Consider the following 22,602-nt stretch of genomic DNA (forward strand, 5'->3'; position numbering starts at 1 on the left):
TGGAGTCACATCCACTGTTTTAACGTGGTGAGAAGTATTCCACACTAGACTTACGTATTCAGCAACAAAGTAGCAAAGTGCAAGGGCAGATGTCTTCACTGTCATAACAGAAGCATATAATAGATAGATACATAGGAGAGGATTACTTTGCTGGATCAATAAAACCACAGTTATTATTATTATTATGGAGAAGGTAATAGGCTGGATGAGGAAAAACAAATTGAGATGAACCCCGAACACGACAAAGAGGCTTGCCAACAAGGGTCCTATCTCTGTACAAAGTTTGGAAACACCAGTTCTAAATTTTTCAACCTGGAGGTCAGGGCCCCTGGGCGGTTTCATGAGGGGGTTTCAGAGGGGTCATCAAAGACCATACAAAACTTCTATGTGAGAAGTTTGACCCAATTCTATCATTGGTGGGGTTCAGAATACTCTTTGATTGTAATGAACTATAAATCCCAGCAACTACAACTCCTAAATGTCAAGTCTATTCTCCCCAAATTCCACCAGTGTTCACATTTGGGCATATTGAATATTCGTGCCAAGTTTGGTCCAGATCCATCATTGTTTGAGTCCACAGTGAAGTACAACTCCCAAACTCTAGGTCAATGCCCACCAAACCCTTCCAGGATTTTCTGTTGGTCATGGGAGTTCTGTGTGCTAACTTTGGTTCAATTCTATTATTGGTGGAGTACAGAATGCTCTTTGATTGTAGGTGAAGTATAAATCACAGCAACTACAACTCCCAAATGACAAAATCAATCCCACCCAACCCCACTAGTATTCAAATTTGGGCATATCGGGTATTTGTCTAATTTGGTCCAATGAATGAAAATAAATTCTGCATATCAGATATTTACATTTATAACAATAGCAACATTACAATTATGAAGCAGCAACAAAAATAATGTTATGGTTGGGGGTCACCACAACATGAGGAACTGCATTAAGGAGTCGCGGCATTAGGAAGGTTGAGAAACACTGTTAGAGCAACACGGGAAGGGTGTGTCTTTGGTTGATGAGCATTGGTTTATGGATTCGGCAGAACATACGCCTGGATAATGAATGCGTAGAGGTCTCCAGACTTAAAGCTGATGCTGCATATTCAAATATGTGTGAAAAGGAATGTAAAAGAATCTCAATCTTGTTCCAAATAATCCATAGAAGCATATATAGCAGGCATGGGCAAACTTGGGCTTTCTAGGTGTTTTGGACTTCAACTCCTACAATTCCTAACAGCCTACCGCCTATAATAATCCTTTTTTTACTTATGCTAGGAGGTCTGAAGTTTGCCCACGCACAGATCTCACAGACACAGTGTGAAGAGATGATGGGGAAGTTCCACGCCTTGCCGCAGGGGGCGCTAGTCCGCTCTCCTCCGGACCAGGCGCTGCTTCCAACTTCCGGGGACAGAGCAGGAAGTGGAGGCCTTTCCGGCTTGGGCGTGAAGAGCATGGACCCCGCGGAGGCTTTCGGAGGCTTCAGACCTTGGCGGAGGCTTGTTACTCAGCAGTGGTAGTCCGAAGGAGGGCGCCGCTGAACCAGGGTGAGTTGGGCCGGGTCCTAGGGGCATCCTCACTGTATACTACACGCAGTTCGGCACGTCTCAGTGAGCCATGGGAGCCATGTCTGAGTGCTGTGTGGGGAGTCAGGGGGATTGGCAGCTTCTTGAGCCGCCAGCACTCTTGGGCAGGGCACGGCCTTGGAAGACGACGACTGTTGTGAATAACTGTTCAATAACATTAAAGCGTAAGTTCTTATTATGCAATTTTCCAGTATGTGAAAGGGTATCAGAACTGTGTTGTTGAAGGCGTTCATGGCCGGAATCACTGAGTTGCTGTGAATTTTCCGGGCTGTTTGGCAATGTTCCAGCAGCATTCTCTCCTGACGTTCCGCCCATATCTATGGCAGGCATCCTCAGAGGAAACTAGGCGAGGTTTATATATCTGTGGAATGTCCGGGTTGGAAGAAAGAACTCTTGTCTGTCGGAGGAAACTGTGAATGTTTCAATTGGCCACCTTGATTAGTATTGAACGGTCTTGCAGCTTCAAAGCCTGGCTGGTTGATGCCTGGGGGAATCCTTTGTTGGGAGGTGTTAGCTGGCCCTGATTGTTTCTTGTCTGGAATTCCCCAATTTTCTGAGTGTTGTTCTTTATTTACTGTCTTAATTTTAGAGATTTTTAATGCTGGTAGCCAGAGTTTGTTCATTTTAATGGTTTCCTCCTTTCTGTTGAAATTGTCCACATGCTTCTGGATTTCAGTGGCTTATCTGTGTAGTCTGACATGTTCGTTATTAGAGTGGTCTAGCATATCTGTGTTCTCAAATAATATGCTGTGTCCAAGTTGGTTCACAACTGAAAGAAAGCTGTTCCAGTGCCTTAGTGCTCTGGGGTTTGGGTCATCACTCTCCAAGCCTCAAACTAGTTTCAGTATTTCCTGTGTAACCATCTGCACAACGAAACCTCTTCCTTTAATACCAGCTTGAAACTGGTTTAAGTATAGATAGGGCCCCAGTATAAAGTGGTTAGATGTTAGAAATTGATTTTGGAAACTAGTGGTCAGCATTTATGTGAGTGAAATAACACCACAGAAAGGAATTTATTGAAAGATGGGAAGTCTGGACCGAGAATGGGATAGAAAACTAATTGATTACATGGAGCTTTCACATGTGATGGAAACGTAGATGTCTCTCAAAAGAATCCAAGTGCTAATGGAGGCCCCATCTATACCGTCATATAATACAGCTACGACTGCATAGATGGGGCCTTAGTGCCACATCCCTGTCCAAGGCGAAGCAAAGATTCCTGTGATCCTAGTCACAGTAAGGGACTAATATGCACTGCGGTGACTTTCACTTCTTGTACGAATACTAGAGAGAGTAAACAATATAAAAACAAATGGAAGCAGTTCATGATACTTGAAGCCACTTTTCTGTCCTTTGCTCCCAAACTAGTCAGGATTCTGTTTTTATGATCTTGGCCGGTATTATTATTATTATTATTATTATTATTATTATTATGTTTATTTATACCCTTCTATATCTCTCCCGAAGGGGACTCAAAGCGACTAAAAGCTGCAGTAAAACCATGTTCTATGCTGTCTATGTCATGGGAAGTTTTTACTTTCTAATTAGTGTCCTTGCTTGGGATGGAGTCAAGAGGAGCAAATAAACAGCACAGTTTTCAGGAATGCAAGAATTGTGATGACCTGACCTCTTGGGTTAACATGAATACTGTCTTGTGTGCCTCCAAACTCAAGTTTGACTTACGGCAACTCGAAGGCAAACCTCTTTCATATGGTTTCCTGGCAATATTTGCCCAGAAGGTCTTTGTCACTGCCTTTCTCTGTTGTTCAAGGACAAGCCGTGGGCTTCCCTGGCTAATCCAGGAGTCAGACCTTGGTCTCCCAAGCCATAATTCAACATTCAAACTACTATACCACATTGGCTTTAAATATAGCTTGCATATTTCATCTTATGATTTCATTTGTTGTTTAGACTTTCTAACATGCTGTCTACAGATGAATTTCTGAGATCGCCACCAAGGAAAACAGTCAGATTTGGTGGATCGTTGGCAGAAATCCTGCTCAAATATGAAAAGGTAACATTACTGTACCCAATTATTAATCATAAGTGTTGCTGTTCTGATGTGCAAATTGAAGGGTCACCTTTTTGTCTGGGAAGTTTGGCCTTGGATAGTATATATAAGTTATTCATAAGAAATCAAATAGCAAAACCAGAGTTAATTGTTCCATCTTTATTGTACATGTTTAGATAAGTTTCTCGACGTCACCCCTTGTGAGACATAGAATATGTTGTCAGGTTACTCCTTGCTGTTTTTCTCTTCTTAGGGAGATACCATTGATTTTGATTTGTTGAGGCATCAGCTGTTGGATCCTGACATTAAAGTAAGTTTTTTTTCCATCAGAGTTTTAGGTAGTGTTCAGCGATTTAATGATTTCTTACATTTAAGATAATGAAATGTTTCAATCACTTTTGCCTGTTCTGACTTGGACATGTTGTTTATAATTCTTATCAGTAATCTGATTCATTCAAACATTCCCTAACCATATTTTAGAGTATTGATCTAAACAGACTTGTAATGCTTGTCACTTTATAATTTCTACACATGTTTGCCACATTGAGTTATTAAATGAAATTGTTTCTGTTTTAAGGATGACCAGATTATTAACTGGTTGCATGAATTCAGGTCTTCTGTGACACATTTGACCAAGGATTTTGAACACCTGGTCACCATCTTGTTGGTAAGAATACACAAATCGTTTCTGGGTTTTGTGGATGAATTTTATTCATTCTTTCTAGTACATGGGCTTAATTTTTATGCTTGTATGTATAATAACAATGCAGAAGGTGTCATGGCTAAGAAGAAGCCCAGCTGTAGTGGAAGAATACTTGGCTTTTCTAAGCAATTTAGTGTCTGCTCAGACCATCTACTTGAGGCCATGTCTTGCGATGATTGTTTCACACTTCATCCCACGTGAGTTTTTTTGTATTTTCTCCCTCTTGTTCCTCTAACTGGCAAAACCAGAGAGGTTCCTTATAATTCAGGTGTTCATCTCAGGATCTTGTAGCTCCATTTATAACAAATTATTTGAACACAATGTGCTGTCGAATACATTACATTATTTTTATTAAGTATATATTTGGCTAATATCTCGTACTTTTAATATATCAACATTCTAATTGTTTTTGCCAAACCAAGTTATGCATAATGCATTTTACATTTCTAAAATAAAAGTGTATTTAATTTGCACAGAATATGCAATTCTTTAAAAAAAATTCCAAAAAATTCTGGTTTCTTTTCATGATTTCAAAATGTCTGGAAATTTTACATCTCTAGAAAATATACTGAAAAGCTTCCCAAACCCTGGTTTTCAGAGAGGACGAAAGAGTAGTAGGGGTCTGTTCCTTCTTTTGCATCTGTGTATTTTGATCCAAATCCAAGACATTGGGAATATTTATTTAAAACTAGCATATATCCAGTTTGGCAATTAGATTTTAGTTGCAAATAGTAATATCATGTAATAATAGAATGACACTTTCCTCCCAGCTCGAATAACCATACAAGAAAACAATGTGGACATCTCTGATTCAGATGATGATGAAAGTGAGTAGAAGTTTCTTACATTATGATTACCATTTGTTCTTGGACAACTTTCAGTCCTCCAGATTCTTTTATACTGCTTTGTGGCTACACTGGCCATGGCTGATGGGAGCTGCAATCCAATGACATCTGCTCTGTGGTTCTTGTTGCAGTAATGCTTAACTGTATTGAGAACAGTAGGGTATGGTTAACTTGAATAAACTAATGAAATCCCATGACTGCATACAGACTTCATACATTCCTCCATTAATTTATCAAATTTCCACTAAATATAGTGATTGGGACTACACAGATACACTAGGTGTAGAGAGTAAATATATAAGAACAGTAGATACAGGATTGGTGATGCCTGGCTTGACAACAGGTAGCTTTTTTAGCTGCTGCTGTGGTGCAGCAGCTAAAAAAGCCAATGGGATTTTGGACTGCATCAAAAGGAGTCTAGTGTCAGATCGATGGAAGTCATGGTGCCTCTTTATTCTGTTTTGGCCAGGCCTAACCTGGAATGGTGTGAACAGTTCTGGGTACTACAATTCAAGAGAAATATTGACTCTTAAGCTGGAAGGTATCCAGAGAAGGGCAACTAAATTGGTCAAAGGTCTAGCAACCATGAATAATCCCTCTGAGGAGCAGCTTAAAGAGTTGGGTCTGTGTAGCCTCAAAAGAGAAGGTTCAGAGGAGACATGAGAGCCATGTTTAAATATCTGAAAGGGTGTCCTAAGGAAGAGGGAGCAAACTTGTTTTCTGCTGCCCTGGAGACTAGGACTCATTGGAGCCATGGGTTCAAATGGCAGGAGAGGAGATTCCGCCTGAACATTAGGAAGAACTTCATGTCTGTAAGGGGAGCTGTTCATCAATGGAACTCTCTGTCTTGAAGTCCAGTTTGAGGCTCCTTCCTTGGGAGTTTTTAAACAGATGCTTGATGGCCATTTGTTGGGGGTGCTTTGTTTGTGCTTTTTCTACCTGGCAGAAGTGGGTTGGACTAGATGGCCCATGTGGTCTCGTCCAGTTCTATGATTCTATGAGTCTATGATTCTGTGGTTAATGCATGCTATATTGAAAAGTAGACTGCATCCATAAAGTATGAAATACAACTAAATTTTCTGGATTAATGTTCATGCTCTATGATTTGATTTTTGCAGATGTACCTGCGAGTTTCGACATCTGCCACAGAGCATTGCAAACAATTGTGAAATATGTCCCTTTGTAAGTACATAATGCTAAATTTCATATTCCCTTTTGGTGATAAAATCCTTCTTCTGCTTACTTTTGAAGTTGGATTAACTGGAGCATATTTAGAATACTAAGGTTTCTAGCAGATGTGCTTCAAAAATGCTCCCAAGCTTTTTTCCTGTCTTATGCTAAGCCTAAGATGAATATATCTGTGATGATGTGTAACTTTTATTCTTATGGTTATGTGTTGTTTAAACAGTAGTTAATAAATGGTAAGTATGTAGGATTATATTTTGTTAGAGATGGTGGCTGGTGGCTTGATCTGAGTTGCCATAGCAACGGGGGCGGAGCCAACTGCCTCTTCACGGCGCAGCTTTTTGAAAGTGGCAGTCTGTAGCCGGTGAGCTACAGGGAAAACTGAATCTCTGGGTGGAGATTCAGGGAATTAATTTGTGACCAAAAAGGTTACAGGAAAGGACCCTGTAGTGATAAAACTACAGGGGGTTATTGATTCTGGGTTAAGAATCAAGGTTTGGCTGGGAGCCAATTCTGTTGAATAGGCGTTTTGGCTTATTTGTTTTGTTGGGACAGTTGTCCAGGAAAAATACATCTGCGTATAGAAACCTCTTGAAGTCTGTGCCTGAGGTTACTCATGAAACCTTACTAATGTAACCAGGCAAGATTCGTGCCTCTTGTGAAGAAACAATCAAATCTGTTATACCTTGCTTGTTCCAATAAAATTGTTACTGTTCTCCTCAAGCCTTGCCTGATACAGTTTCTCTTAAGTCAAACAGCCTGCATAAAAAGTAAAGTCAAGCTAGGGACAGTAAACGCTACGCTATCAAATGAATAAAGCCTTTTGTAATTAATAGTCCCTTTATAAACCAGCTCATAAGCTGATATTGATCATTGCCCGACTTTCCTCACAGATTAGGTGGCAGTAGTTATACCCTCCTTCACAATATCATAAGGTTTTCTGGACAGGATTTGTTCAGAGGGGTTTGCTTTTGCCTTCCTCTGAGGCTGCGAGAAAAACAAAAACCTCCTCATGAATTTTTTTGTAATATATTTCTAATAGTCCATCTGGGCCAGGGGCCTTTCCTCCCTTATTGCTTTGGAGAGTTCTAATTATTAATTCGGAGACTTCTTCCACTGTCGTTGATTTGTTTAATAGTTGTCATAGATCTTTCCATATTTGAGGTACCTTTTGTATATTCAAATACATACCGATATTCTTACTGAAATTTGATTTTTCTTGAACAAATTTCAATAACATTTATGAGATCTTAAGATCTTATTCCCTTTTGTAATCATTTGGTAATTATCAGTTATTTTGATATCTGTTTCTTCTCTCTTTATTTCATCCCTGGAGGCATTTTGGCAAAAACTTTGAAGTGGTTTGAAGAAGGTTCAGAATGTTGTGGTTTACATTTTCCAAGCTTACCCATTCTTGTTTCTTTTTGCATGTGCATGCTGTAGTTCTGGATAAAAACATTCTGTTAGAGAAGCATTGTACAGGAATACATGTATTTCATTAACAGATATCTGTCTGTTGCTTTGAGTCTCCTTCAGGAGAGTTAAAGCGGGGTATAAATGAATATAATAATTGGGTTGCTGTGAGTTTTCCGGGCTGTGTGGCCATGATCCAGAAGCATTCTCTTCTGACGTTTTGCCCACATCTATGGTAGGCATCCTCAGAGGTTGTGAGATCTGTTGCGAACTAGGCAAGTGGGGTTTATATATCTCACTTCAAAGCTTAAAGTATATAAACCTCACTTTTCTAGTTTCCAACAGACCTCATAACCTTTGAGGATGCCTGCCATAGTTGTGGGCGAAACGTCAGGAGAGAATGCTTCTGTAACATGTCCATACAGTCCAGAAAACTCATAGCAACCCAGTGATTCTGGCCATGAAAGCCTTCGACAACATCATCATCATCATCGTCTGTATCATGCCCCCTATAGGACTATAGAAGACCTTGCCCTTCAGTCTGTTATTATTTCTTGGATGTTCTTTTGTCATGGTTCATTTTTTAAAATATAAGATTTGTACAGCAACTTATAGGTGATATTTTTTGGATTTTTTAATATTCCAGAACACCACAATTTCTCATGCCTGTGCTTGTTGAAAAGTTTCCATTTATTAATAAATCGGAAAGAACTCTGGTAAGTGGTCGGTTTTTTTAGAGATGATGTTTTTTCCATCTATGTTTCTAGCAACAGTATTATTATGAATGGATTCTTTGAAACCTCCTCCTCCCTAAATTATCAGAAATAGAGCAGTTTTAGGGCCTGATGGCTCTGATGTGTGGTGCAGATTGACAGTAACTGAAATAAACAGTCTCTTCCTTCATGCATTTAATTGCTTTTCATTTTAATTTTTTGAAATGTTAGCACCATTGTTCTTTCAAAAGCTATGGAGCATGAACATTTATAAGTAGGAATTTCCCAAAAATCAGTGATTGTTACACTGGGAATAGGCACAGTACCTTGTGTAGGATTATTCCTATATAAAATCTTGTGTTGAATTTAAAGTACAAATTAAAGAAGCTTATTATCATACTAATTTTGCTCTGTTAGTGTATTTTTTTTCAAATGTATGTGTGTGTGTGTGTGTGTGTGTATCTTACATTATTTGTGGGAACATCCATTACAGCAATGCTATGTGCACAACATACTACGAATTAGCGGATACATCCCAGTGCTGAGATATGACATTTTAGAGCTGGTTATTGAAAGAGTATTAAAGGTGGATGTAAGTATATAGAGTATGGTAAGTTGCTATTTTATAAAAGATTCAGTTATATCACTTTCTGGGGTATTTTTAGCAGAAACAAATGGGTTGTGCTTTCGGGGTAAACCTTGACCTGTTTTGTACCCTGGCTTTCATTGGGGCCCCCATCCGAAATCGGGAAGGCAGATATCTGTTTTAGCTCTGGGATGCCGAAAGATCCATTTTCTATTGGCCCATTATTGGGGGGGGGGGGCTTCTCAGGCTCCCCTTCCTGTCATTTTAGATATTTAAGCTGTTTTATCCTAGAGGAGAGGCACTCAGCTGCAGACAGGCGTGTGTTTTAAGCAGGTTTCTTACCTGTTTCTTACTCTAGAGGAGGCAGTTGTCTGCCGACAGGCGTGCATACTTCCTGGGCCTGCTGCACGCTACACACTTTCCAAGGCAAGTTCTCTTATTCCAGAGGAGGTGCTTGGTTGCAGGCATGGTTTCTGGGCCTGCACGCCAGTCATGCACTCTTTTTCCAAGGCAAGGAGGCTGAGTAGTCATGAAAAGCAGGCAAAGAGCCGGGACTGGCTCCCACTTGCTTTTGTGTTGAGCTGATTTTCGTACCTTCCTGTTATGCACTTTCAAAGGTATGAAAATTATGTGTATGAGACCACTTCAGCATCCCTATTTGTTTTCACAGGTGAGTGCCCCAAGAAAAGATATTGAAGCTGCCGAAGAAGTTGAGAGTGAGGAGAATGCCGAGAAAGGACTCTTTGATTTGGTAAGCTGTTTGTTAAGCCATTTCATTGTTATTTGGTGTATGTTTAATAACAATAAATGTTTGTTAATGTCGCATCTAGCTGTATAGATACTCCATCTTTTTTTCCTTTGACATGGTCGAGTATATCCCTATATAACTAGGTAGATTTAAATATTTTTCATTTAGTTATTGATTCAGAAGTGATGTTTTCTGTGTTTGAAGTTTTGGCAAGAATGGCTCATCAGAAATAATTGTGTTCAACTAATAAATATGCTTTTGATTAGGACCTTGTTCTGTTATAGTTTTTTAATATACCTGAGCCATGTTGAATTTTGGTGTCAGTCATTCACATTGGCTTATACAGGGCAAACGGTCATTGGAAACGAATAATTAAGCAGAATAGGATAGAAAGGGAGTAACAGCAGTTATTGAGGAGGGGTGGGTAAGAAAAAATATATATTATTGTTGTTATTATTATTATTTGAAACACAACAAGATGAGTCCACAGCAGACAAGATCACTCTGCTGGCTGTTGTATTAGATCACACATTGTACACTTTCCAAGTGTTTAGGACGGTGTGATGTATCAGCGGATAATGCGTGCAGATCCCAGTAAAGTGGCCTTCTGCAGCTGACAGATGGTAATTTTGTCAGCGCCAATTGTGTTTAAGTGCAGGCCAAGGTCTTTAGGCACTGCACCCATTGTGCTGATCACCACTGGGACCACCTGGACTGGCTTGTGCCAGAGTCTTTGCAGTTCAGTCTTTAAATCCTCATCTCATGTCAGCTTTTCCTGTTGTTTCTCTTCAATCCTGCTGTCGCCTGGGATTGCAACATCGACAATCCATACTTTGTTTTTTAACACAATCGTGAGGTCACGAGTATTGTGCTCCAAAACTCTGTCTGAATTCGGAAGTCCCAGAGTAGTTCTTTTTCTGTAACTTTTTCAGGCTTGTGATCCCACCAGTTCTTTGTCGCAGATGGTATTTGTGGCACAAGTTCCAATGAATCATCTGAGCAACGGTGTTATGCCTCTGCTTGTAGTCTGTCTGCGCGATCTTCTTTCAGCAGCTGAGGATGTGATCTATTGTTTCATCTGCTCCCTTGCAGAGTCTACATTTGGGATCTGTTGATTATTATTATTATTATTAGTAGTAGTAGTAGAAGTAGTAGTACACAACAAACAAAATCACAATACTGACTGTTGTATTGTATTTGATCACACATCGGACATTTCCCAAATGTCTAGGACTTTGTGATGTATCAGCGAATAATGTGTGCCAATCCAATGGTAATTTTGTCAGCGCCGATTGTCTTCAAGTGCAGCCCAAGGTCTTTAGGCCCTACACCCAGTGTGCAGATCACCACTGGAACCACCTTTACTGGCTTGTGCCAGAGTCTTTGCAGTTCTGTTATTATTTTATTTTATTATTTTATTTTCTGGTTTTGTTATGTTTTTGTGTCATATTGTGTTTATTGTACTGATGGGCGTGGCCTCATGTAAGCCGCCTCGAGTCCCCTTGGGGGAGATGGAGCAGGGTATAAATAAAGTTTTATTATTATTATTATCTTTAAATCCTCATATCGTGTCAGCTTTTCCAGTTGTTTCTCATCAATTCTGCTGTCACCTGGGATTGTAACAGCGACAATCAATACTTTGTTTTTCCCCCGACAATCATGAGGTCAGGAGTATTGCTTGTGTAATATCTAATGGACTACATGAAGTTCTGAATTTGCCAAGAATTCTCTGACTAGCACTTTATTTAAACAGGATGAAGATGGAGAAGATCCAGAGAAGAATGACACAATGGTTCATCCAATGGCAGAACGCTTGGACATTCTAATGATCGTATTATTTTCATATGTTAAAGACGTCTGCCATGTTAATGGTAATAACACGTGTGTAATGATCCTAGATATTTTTCCCCAGATTATTACTGATGAGGTAATTAGGTAAAACTATTTAAGCATAATAAAACCTCTGTAAAGGGATTCCTGAAGATGAATGAGATTCAGTTTAGATTTGTCTCTGTTCCTTTCTCTAAGGAAAGTGGAAATGTTTGTGTTGAAGCCAGGAGCAGAGGTGGAGAATGCCTTGGCTCCAGGCTGTTTAAGCATAGTAGAATACTAGGAAAATACTTTAAGAAGATTGAATTATTTTATAGAAAGCTCACGTGTCTTCTCTCAGCCCAGGATCACAGTAATGGAGGCAATTTTATTTCTAGGGAAGCTTGACATTGGCAACACCAAGGATTTGTATCGGGATCTGGTGGCTGTATTTGATAAACTGATTTTACCAACCCATGGTTCTTGTCATGTGCAGTATATCATGTTCTACCTCTCCAGCTTTAAACTGGTGCGTATAGTCCAACTTTATACCATTCTTTCCTTTGGATTGTCTTCTCTTTCCATAGTTTCTTGTCTTTGGCTGAAATAAGAGTGACATAATGACTGTTTAGATACAGTGTGAAATGAATGAGTTGGAGACCTTTTTCCAGCTGAAGATATCATTACTTCACAGGTAGCTTTCCAGCAGTGCATGCCAGCAGTGAGCAGAACAACGTACACATTCACCATTTGCTTTGCCAATAACCCTTATTCCTCATTTATGACAACCCAAAAATCTGTTTCCTTTCATCTTTATTCCTATTCAGTCTCAAAAACTATTAGGAGCATATACACAGTCTTTTACTCCACTTTGTACCTCATGACTGTATAAGACTGTTGACTGGCTTGTGGTTTAACATTGCAGCAGGGATCTGCAATGTCTCCTAGTTAAAACTAACCAATATATTACCATTATATGTTTAATTTATTTACAGTATTTATATTCTGCCCTTCTCACCCCGAAAGGAACTCAGAGCAGATCACAAAACACATATATGACAAACATTTAATGCTGTCATACCTTGGCAAGACAGACAACTGTACATAGATAGAGGTATATATAGGCTTTTCCATCTTCGGCATCTTGGAGGCTGTGCTTGGTTCCGGCCACAGGGATGTGCTGTTGCTCCACTTTCCCTGCTGAATAGCTTTGTTTGTAAACTTCCTCCTTGATTGAATTGCCAGCATTTTTCTGTCATTTTTCTTAAGCAGTACCTCCCTGCTTAAGCAATACCTATTTATCAACCCACATTGCTGTTTTCAAAACTGCTAGGTAGGCAGAAGCTGGGCTAAAGGCCAGGAGCTCACCCTGACCCTGGCTTTGAACTGTCGACCTTTCGGTTGGCAAGATTTACTGCAGCTGGCGGTTAACCTGCTCTGCTACAGCCCAGCCTATTGTTATTATTATTATTATTAATAATAATAATAATAATATTTATAAGCCACTTTTTCTCTCCACCAGGAGACTCAAGACGGCTTACATTAAAAACATTTCCATACAATTTAAAAGCTACAAATATACAAACATTAAAACAGAATTAAATATCATTGGTATTATGAAAAATTGTTAAAATCCATTAAAAATGTAAAAAACTGAAAACCACATTAGGTCTGTGGGTTTCTGTGAAATTTGTTTGGTCTTCTGTGTCCCACTGATTCCCATGTATGAAAATTAATCACTGTAAGAAAACACTGAGCCATTATGTGAAATGAGACACATTACCAAACATCTTTAGAACACTAATTATTGATTAGTTGAAATTTTAGCATCCGCTTGGCTCATTGCTGTAATCCACTTGCAAGTCATTTTTTTTTCAAACTGTACATTGGAAGCATTTTGGCCCAGGTATTGCTGCCGCCGCTAAAAAGTTCTGAAGCATTCTCTTCCCAATCCTTTAATAATGAATATATAGGATCCAAGAACAGCCATTGGTAGCTGTTTATAATAAGTATACATGAAAAGTGTTGGGAAGACCCTGCTTGTTTGTAGTGGCTCTTGTAGCTAATGTTTTGACATTGAAAACTGCAGGATATATTTCCCTCTTTCTTTCTTCCTCCCTTCCCCTCTTGTTCTTTCCTTCTCATTTGTTATCAGGCACATTTAGCTCTATGCTAAATATGGCCCTCCTTGGGTCCCTGTTTGCCGCCTGTCCCCATAATCCCATAGTTGTATGGTTTTCTAAGTTTTATACATGTTTTTTCTCTTCTGAAGCATTGAGGTGCCTCTCCTAAAATGACCTTGCTGACAATAACAGCTTTACGCTTAAATATGTCCCACCATTTTGTCTGTTATTCCACCCACCGCTGAAACATGGCATCCAGGAATGCCTCTGAATTCTGCATTCAGCCTTTGGATTGAAAGGCATTCACACATTTTGGTTTAACAATTGTCAGCAAGTAATGGCTTGTGGATATAGTCACCCTAGTATTTATGTGTTACCCGAATCCTGTAGGGAATTGCAGAAGCCTTTGTGGAACACCTCTGGAAAAAGCTTCAGGATCCAAATACTCCCACAGTCATCAGGCAGTCAGCTGCAAACTACATTGGGAGCTTTTTGGCACGGGCCAAATTCATTCCAGTTGTGTAAGTATCCTATGACACGATAATATGCAGAATAAGGCAAGAAATGTAGACTCAAAGAGTATTCCAGAAGAACATTAGGCTGTGAAATGCCCTGTATGTTTTGCATCTATAAAGCACACTCCTCAAGTCCTTCTTTTGGCAGTGATTTTCAAACTCTAGTTCTCAAGGTGCTTTGGACTGCCTCCCAGTAGCCTCTTCTATCTTGACCAATAATAATCAGGGATTCTGGGGCTTGAAGTTTGAAACACCTGGAAGACCAGAGTTTGGGAAACACTGATACAGAAGAACTGTGATGCAGTTGTGCTCACTACCTTGGGAAGAGCTCATAAATTCATCTTTCATAATGCCTGAAATGTTATGATAGCGTGTGGTTAAGATACATCATTAGCTAAATGGTTTGGCCCTGCTTACTTAGCTGACTTCATCTCCTCCTATGAACCCACATGAATCTGTAGGTCTATAAGAAAAAAATGGGTTCCCAAGGGTTTAACTGACAAGTATCCACTAATGGAATAATAACAAGGTATCAAATATCATTAAATATTAAATTGTGTACAATAAATGAATGTAAATTTCAGATAAGCAGTTACAAATCACAATCAAACTATTGCATTCACAGTAGGATGCATAGTACTTGCATTCACAATGTAGTAAACTTCCTTGTTTATTTCCTTAATTCTTTCTGAAGGATGAGTAGACTCGTAGTCCTCAACCGGTTTCAACTACATAGAGTCTTCGTCTGGTGGTAGGGTCTGTGTTACGTAACATTAATACAGTTGGACAAAGTGTTTTCTGACTTAGTAAAATTAGCTCATATTATTACATACTACTTACTTTTGTAATTTAGTTCAAACAACTGAAGAATCTGGTCCATTAACAATAAAGTTTTTCATAGATAGTGTGGAACCAATAGGGAACATCCTTCAGGAAGAAATAAGGAAATCAACAAGGAAGTTTACTACATTATGAATTCTATTGCTATGTATCATACTGTGAATGCAACAGTTTGATTGTGATTTTTAACTGCTTATCTGAAATTTACATTCATTTATTGTATACAATTTAATATTTAATGATATTTGATACCTTTCGGTCCTGATCTGGGAGAAAGGCAGGATAGAAATTAATAAATAATAATAGATTGGTTACATTTTGCACTACAACTCCCTGATGGCCCCCTGGTCATGCTGGCAAAGGCATTCCTGCAATTCCTAAATCGTTGTTGTTGTTGGTGCTGCTGTTGTTATTTGTATCTCACTATCTCTCTAAAAAAGAAACTCAAAGCAGTTCTCTGTAAAACCATTAAAAGATAATTAAAAACCTAAAAGTATACAAACATTAAAATACATTTCAACATTCACAATATTAAAAATAAGCAATTAAAAACCTATTCATATAGAGAGTTCTGAGGGTGGATGTAAGCATTTTATTATTACTTAGTGTGTCATAGAAAATGCATGGTATCTTCATTATTTATTGTTCAAAGGATAACATCCTGCTCATCAGTTAAATGATTCCGCAAGGCTTTTGTCCTTATCCATTTTTGTGTCCTTTTTGCAGTACAGTGAAAGCTTGCCTGGACTTGCTGGTGAACTGGCTGCACCTGTACATTGACAATCAGGGCTCAGGGTCAAAAGCCTTTTGCGACGTTGCTCTCCATGGTTCTTTCTATGCCGCCTGCCAGGCTGTGTTCTACATAGTTATCTTTCGCCACAAGCAAATCTTGGATGGAAGCTTAAAGAGAGGCAAGTGTTCAAGCTGAGAGTGTTAAGAAAAAATGCTTGGAGTGGTGTTCTGGATCCTGGTGTCGTCTGTGGGATAAATATTATATCCATTTCATACTTGGAAGCGGGCAAACAATGGGGATCCTGGAAACATAACTTTGAGGATCACATTCTTCATGGTAATCCATTGGAATGAAGTAGTTCCCACAATATTGTGCTGCCTTATTGCTATTCAGCCCTCTTTATATCAGGTATGGGCAAACTTCGGCCTTCTCTTCAGGTCTTTTGGACTTCAACTCCCACAGTTCCTAGCAGCCTACTGGCTGGTTCAGCTGCTGAGTTGCTGAACTTACTGACCAAAAGGTTGGTGGTTTGAATCCGGGGAGCGGAGTGAGCTTCCGCTATTAGCACCAGTTTCTGCCAGCCTAGCAGTTTGAAAACATGCAGATGTGAGTAGATCAATAGATACCACTCCGGCAGGAAGGTAACAGTGCTCCATGTAGTCATGCCAGCCACATGACCTTGGAGGTGTCTACGAACAACACTGGCTCTTCAGCTTAGAAATGGAGATGAGCACCACACCCCCGAGTTGTACACGACTGGACTTCATGTCAGGGGGAAACCTTTATCTTTAACCTGATACTCAAGGAACAAAGATCTGACATATCTCATCTCCTTTAAGATGATTTTTCCCCTCTGAAATAAATGCCATCTTTTACCATTGAGGATTCAGTGGAAGCACTATGTATATCAGTGCTTGAAGTGCAATTTCTTTTCAATTTTTTCTCCATTCCCCATCATCTATTTTATTTTGGAGTTCTTGGGGTGAGGAACAAGGCAGAATGGATGTTGAATGGGAAGGGTTTATTTTGAGAACTGTAGTTAGTCTGCTGAAACAAACACTTTCTCTGATTCGAATGGACCCGTTTAATAGAAAATTGTATCTGTGAATGTATCAGTTCATTTAAGACACTAAAATATGTGTAGAAGCAAGTGGTTTTTAAAAATTATTGTTTTACCTATCACAATGGGGTGCTTGTGTACGAGTGTCCTTTTGAAACATCTGAGCTTCATTTCTGACATAATTAATACATTAAAAATTAGCACCACTATAAATGAAGAGAAATTTTGCTTAAGCGGTTAATGTTCCTTAATACTTTTGTTTTGAAGGTTTGTTATTCCTGCAGAACTTAAACTTCGAACGTATTGTTATGTCGCAGTTGAACCCCCTGAAGATTTGTTTGCCATCCATTGTGAATTTCTTTGCTGCCCTTACCAGGTAAGAATCTTGGTTTCTCCTCTTGAATTGTGTAGATATTTATATATAGTATACAGAGTGCATGTGTCCAGGCACACCTATGTACCTTTTCTTCAGTTCTGTATCTGATAACTATTGATATTTATTTATTTATTTATTTATTTATTTCGGTTGCTTCTACCCCGCCCTTCTCACCCCGGGGGGGACTCAGGGCGGCTTACAAAAGCGAGGCACAATTCGATGCCCGCATCACATACAGCAAAAGACAATAACATCATTTAACAACAACAATTCTATCAATAACAGCAATTACCATAAGACAATAATTATAATAGGTAAAAACAACCATAAAACCAATAAAAGCAATAAAAATTCCATACAAACCTCCTTGACGGTTAGCGTTTCACAATCTCATAGTTTAAATTCCCATTCCATAATTGTCAGTCTTTTTAGTCCTATTCATCTGGTTTCCATATCTAATTGTCAGGTTGCCCAAAGGCCTGGTCCCACAACCACGTCTTTACCTTCCTCCTGAAGGTGAGGAGGGATGTTGACGCCCTAATTTCTCCCGGGAGTGAGTTCCACAAGTGAGGGGCCACCACCGAGAAGGCCCTGCTCCTCGTCCCCACCAGCCTCGCTTGTGATAGCGGTGGGGTCGAGAGCAGGGCCTCCCCGGATGATCTCAAGTTCCGGGGTGGGACGTAAAGGGAGATACGTTCGGACAGATACACTGGACCAGAACCGTAAAGGGTTTTGTAGGTCAAAACCAGCACCTTGAATTGTGCTCGGAATTGAACCGGCAGCCAGTGGAGCTGACACAGATATGAGATATGGGTGAAGAGATGTTATGAATAATTTTTCAGTAACTTTAAAACTGTCACAGTTCTTATCATAGTTTACTGTGGCAGGTCAACCATTTCAGTTCTCATTAGCAAGTTTTAATTACAATTCCAGAAAGCAAGTATTTAGTCAGTGCAGGCCTTAATTCTTAGAATGATGTCTTCAAAATTATTAGTTCTCATTCATTCATTCCTTTGGAGCCCCCAGTGGCGCAATGGGTTAAACCCTTCTGAAGGCAGGACTGCTGACTGAAAGGTTGGTGGTTTGAATCCGGGGAGCAGGGTGAACTCCTGTCCGTCAGCTGCAGCTTCTCATGCACCTCCCACAGGATGGTGAAACATCCAGGCATCGTCCTTGCAGATGGCCAATTCTTTCACACCAGAAGCAACTTCCAGTTTCTCAAGTCGCTCCTGACATTTAAAAAAATTATTCCTTTCATACAACTCCATTCAAATCATATATCATATCATGACAGAGAAGGGTGGTCGATCATGGGAGTTGACCATGGGAGGTGACCATTCAAAAAATCAAAGATACAGTTCTGTTTCCGAAGCTAAGGAAGAGTGGGTTTTGTCTTTCCTTTTTCTTTTCCAGGAAATACCAGATTGCATTCTGTGACACTATCATTGAGAGGAACAGGAGGCAGGTTTTGCCTGTTATAAGAAGCAGCTGTGGAGGTGACGCCATCGAAACAGTTACAAATCCTCTGGACAGTTTTTTCCCTTTTGACCCTTATGTTCTCAAAAGGTATGATTTCAGAAAAGACTGGGTTTCTTTTTTCTTTTGAAATAGCTTGGTGAATTCTACCAAAGTACAGCTTACCTGCTTTAACGAGTTTTCAAACTATCTTTTGGCTAGCTTGTTCAAGAAGTAATTAATGGGAAATACAAAAATACTTTGGGTGCAGCTACAAAGAAGTATATATAATTTTCTTATGTATGTTCTCCCCTTCCATATCATATTTCAATCTGTTGAACAGATCAAAGAATATAATTAACCCCTTGTATGAGTTCTGGGAGGAGCAGAGTGCTGAGGCTCTTGAGGAGACCACAGCTGTTATTACTGAGGTGAGTAGTGTCAGGTGAATAGATTTTTAACTGATTTTAAGGGTTTAAACTGTTTATTTTTAATACTGTTAACCGTTTAAGTCTATTTTAATGTTTGTATATTTTAAAGTTTTAAACTATATTGTATTGGTTCTATTGTGAGCTGCTCTGAGTCTTTTTTAGAGAGATAAAGCTAGATAATGATCAATTAAAACCTCTAATAATACCGGGCTGCTGTGAGTTTTCCAGGCTGTATGGCCATGTTCCAGAAGCATTTTCTCCTGATGTTTTGCCCACATCTGTGGCAGGCATTCTCTACAGTATCCATAGGCTTTACAGGCCAATGTAGACTCCACCACAGACATCAGAAGAGTTGCAAGACCAAGAAGAAGCCACAAGAGTCAAGACAAAGATCCACCCAGAGGAAAAGTGTCTTGCCATACATCAAGGGAACCACTGACCGCATAGGAAAGCTGATAAAGAAACACAACCTACAAGCAATCTACAGACCCACTAAGAAATTCCAACAAGTGATATGCTCAGCAAAGGACAAGAGGGATCCTCTCACCTCTGCAGGACTCTACTGCATACAATGCAGCTGTGGACAAGTCTCCATAGGGACCACCAAATGCAGCAGCATTGCCCAAACACGAATCAAGGAACACGAAAGGCACTGCAGACTAATTCAACCTGAGATCAGCCATAGCAGAGCACCTGATGAACCAACCTAGACACAGCATATTATTTGAGAACACAGAAATACTGGACTACTCTAATAACTCTGTCAGACTACACAGAGAAACCATTGAAATCCAAAAGCATGTGGGCAATTTTAACTGAAAGTAGGAAACCATAAAAACAAACAAAATCTGGCTATCAGTATTAAACTCTAAAATTGGGAGATTAAATGAAAAACAACACTCAGAAAACAGGGGAATTCCAGACATGAAACAATCATGGTCAGCTAACACCTCCCAACAAAGGAATCCCTCAGGCAGGAAGCAGCCAAGCTTTGAAGCTGCAAGGCCATTAAATGTTAATCAAGGTGGCCAATTGCAACATTCACAATTGCCTCAAGGAGGCAAGAGTTCTTTCTCCCACTCATCCACAGATATATAAGCCCCACTTACCTTGTTTCCAACAAACCTCCCAGCCTCTGAGGATGCCTGCCTTAGATGTGGGTGAAATGTTAGGAGAGAATGCTTCTGCAACACGGCCAGAAAGCCCAGAAAACTCACAGCAACCCAGTGATTCCAGCCATGAAAGCCTTCGACAACACATAATAATAATAATAATAATAATAATAATAATTATTATTATTATTATTATTATTATTATTAATGCAGTTGCCCACCCCTGCTTAAGATTGCAGAGCTTATCAACCATTTAATTTGCAATCTTTTTGTATCTATTTTCTTAAAACATTTCCTCTGTGTTTTCCATGGTGTTTTTATCATTGTATTTGCTTGGCAGAATAAATGCGAAGAGGACGATGACTTCTTGAAGGGCGAAACTCCGCAGAACGAGGGCATGATGGGTATGACACCAGGTTCCTTCGACTCCTCTCTGCAGAATACAGAAATGGGTGCAGGGTCCCCACCAGTTGCATCTTTGCCACTTTGACTTCTCAAGATCAAGAGAACTTTTTGGATTGTCTCTAGACTGTTGATTCTTCACCTATTTGAACAGTGAAATTGTAAAAAGGTGTTTGTATCATTTGAAAGGGCTGTGCCCTCTATCTGCATCAGAAAAGCTTTAGGGGGAAGCATTTTAACATTATTTCTTTCCTGTGTTTCTGTGTGTTTGACCTAGAATGGTTCTCCTAATATATTAAATATATCAATATGGATCCAAAAAACTGCAGCTACTTCTTCATGGTTACCTCTTTGCTTTCGTGAGTAAAGAGGAACAGTTTACTGATTGGTTGACACAAACTTATACTTTCACATTGCAGTAAGCAGGTAAAGTTTTTTTCTCATAGGAAAACTTACATTGTCATCAAAGTGGGAAAAACAAAACAATGGACAATGGTTCGGTCATACTTTCATAGTTGCAATCCAGGGTGATTCTAGTCTGTCCTTGAGCAGGTACATTTCATGTGGAAATGCAGGTGAGAAGTGAGTTAGGCTATTAACATGTTAGCACAGACTTCAGCACATTCCCTTTATCTAAAAGAGAAGGCATTGAGAGTTGTAGAAGAAGATGGTATTCCCCATAGTCACCTACGGATATGAGAGCTGGACTATAGGGAAGGCTGAGCGAAGGAAGGTAGATGCTTTTGAACTGTGGTGTTGGAGGGAAGTTCTGAGAGTACCTTGGATCACCAGAAGATCCAACCAGTCCATACTTCAGGAAATAAAGCGCAACTGCTCATTGGAGGGAAGGATATTAGAGACAAAGAGGAAGTACTTTGGCCACATCATGAGAAGACAGCAAAGCCTAGAGAAGACAATGATGCTGGGGAAAATGGAAGGAAAAAGGAAGAGGGGCTGACCAAGGGAAAGATGGATGGATGGCATCCTTGAAGGGACTGGATTGACCTTGAAGGAGCTGTGGATGGTGACGACCGACAGGGAGCTCTGGCGTGGGCTGGTCCATGAGGTCACGAAGAGTCAGAAATGACTGAACAGATGAACAATAACAACAGAAGAAGATGGAGGCACTTGCAGTGGTTCCCAGCCTTTGGGCCTCCAGGTGTTTTGGACTTCAGCTGCCACAGTTCCTAACAGCTGGTAAGCTGGCTGGGGTTTCTGGGAGTTGAAGTCCAAAACACCTGGAGGCCCAAAGGTTGGGAACCACTGTAAAACATATTTTAACTCTATATCCCATAGGCCACAGTTTTAAGCTAAAATCTGTTGCTTCTTGCTAAAGGCTGGGCACAATTTATGGTATTGCAGCCAGTGTTAGGAAAGTCTATTATCTCTAAAGCATTTACCCCTTATAACTTCCCCAATTGGTGGTCATTAACAGTCTGATGAATTTAGTCCATCATATTTTGGAACTGGACCACTCCTTCTTAAACTGTGAGTTCCAACGCCCAGTGGGGTCCCCTTAGGTCAATGTTGGCTCAATAACTGAAGTTCCACTGATCAAATAGTTGTGTCGTCAAAGAGGCCAATCAGAGTTCTTTTTTATGACAGAAAAACAACAGCATTGTAGACTGTTTGGTGGCTTGTCTCTTTCTTGCCTTCAGCCCTGGAACTGTTTTTCTATAGCTTCTGTTTCTGGTGTTAACCTACTGGCTTTTGGGCTTAGAAATGGAATCATAGAAACATAGAATCAAAGAATCAAAGAGTTGGAAGAGACCTCATGGGTCATCCAGTCCAACCCCCTGCCAAGAAGCAGGAATATTGCATTCAAATCACCCCTGACAGATGGCCATCCAGCCTCTGTTTAATAGCTTCCAAAGAAGGAGCCTCCACCACACTCCGGGGCAGAGAGTTCCACTGCTGAACGGCTCTCACAGTCAGGAAGTTCTTCCTCATGTTCAGA

At 39.9% G+C, this 22,602-nt stretch overlaps 1 protein-coding gene across 1 annotated transcript; it reads left to right on the plus strand.

The window, feature by feature from the left end:
- The first annotated feature begins 1,397 nt into the window (after positions 1-1,397).
- On the plus strand, positions 1,398-20,968 carry RRN3 (RRN3 homolog, RNA polymerase I transcription factor). The gene is made up of 18 exons (XM_060786338.2): positions 1,398-1,546; positions 3,497-3,599; positions 3,850-3,906; positions 4,174-4,263; positions 4,367-4,496; positions 5,070-5,126; positions 6,263-6,326; positions 8,389-8,458; positions 8,949-9,047; positions 9,712-9,792; positions 11,543-11,660; positions 11,997-12,127; positions 14,112-14,242; positions 15,803-15,987; positions 17,137-17,245; positions 18,659-18,811; positions 19,044-19,131; positions 20,584-20,968. The coding sequence occupies exons 2-18, from the start codon at positions 3,507-3,509 to the stop codon at positions 20,731-20,733; spliced, it is 1,806 nt and encodes a 601-aa protein (XP_060642321.2). The 5' UTR covers positions 1,398-1,546; positions 3,497-3,506; the 3' UTR covers positions 20,734-20,968.
- Positions 20,969-22,602: the final 1,634 nt, after the last annotated feature.

This window comes from Anolis sagrei, chromosome X, assembly GCF_037176765.1.
Source record: "Anolis sagrei isolate rAnoSag1 chromosome X, rAnoSag1.mat, whole genome shotgun sequence".
Classification (NCBI taxonomy): Eukaryota; Metazoa; Chordata; class Lepidosauria; order Squamata; family Dactyloidae; genus Anolis; species Anolis sagrei.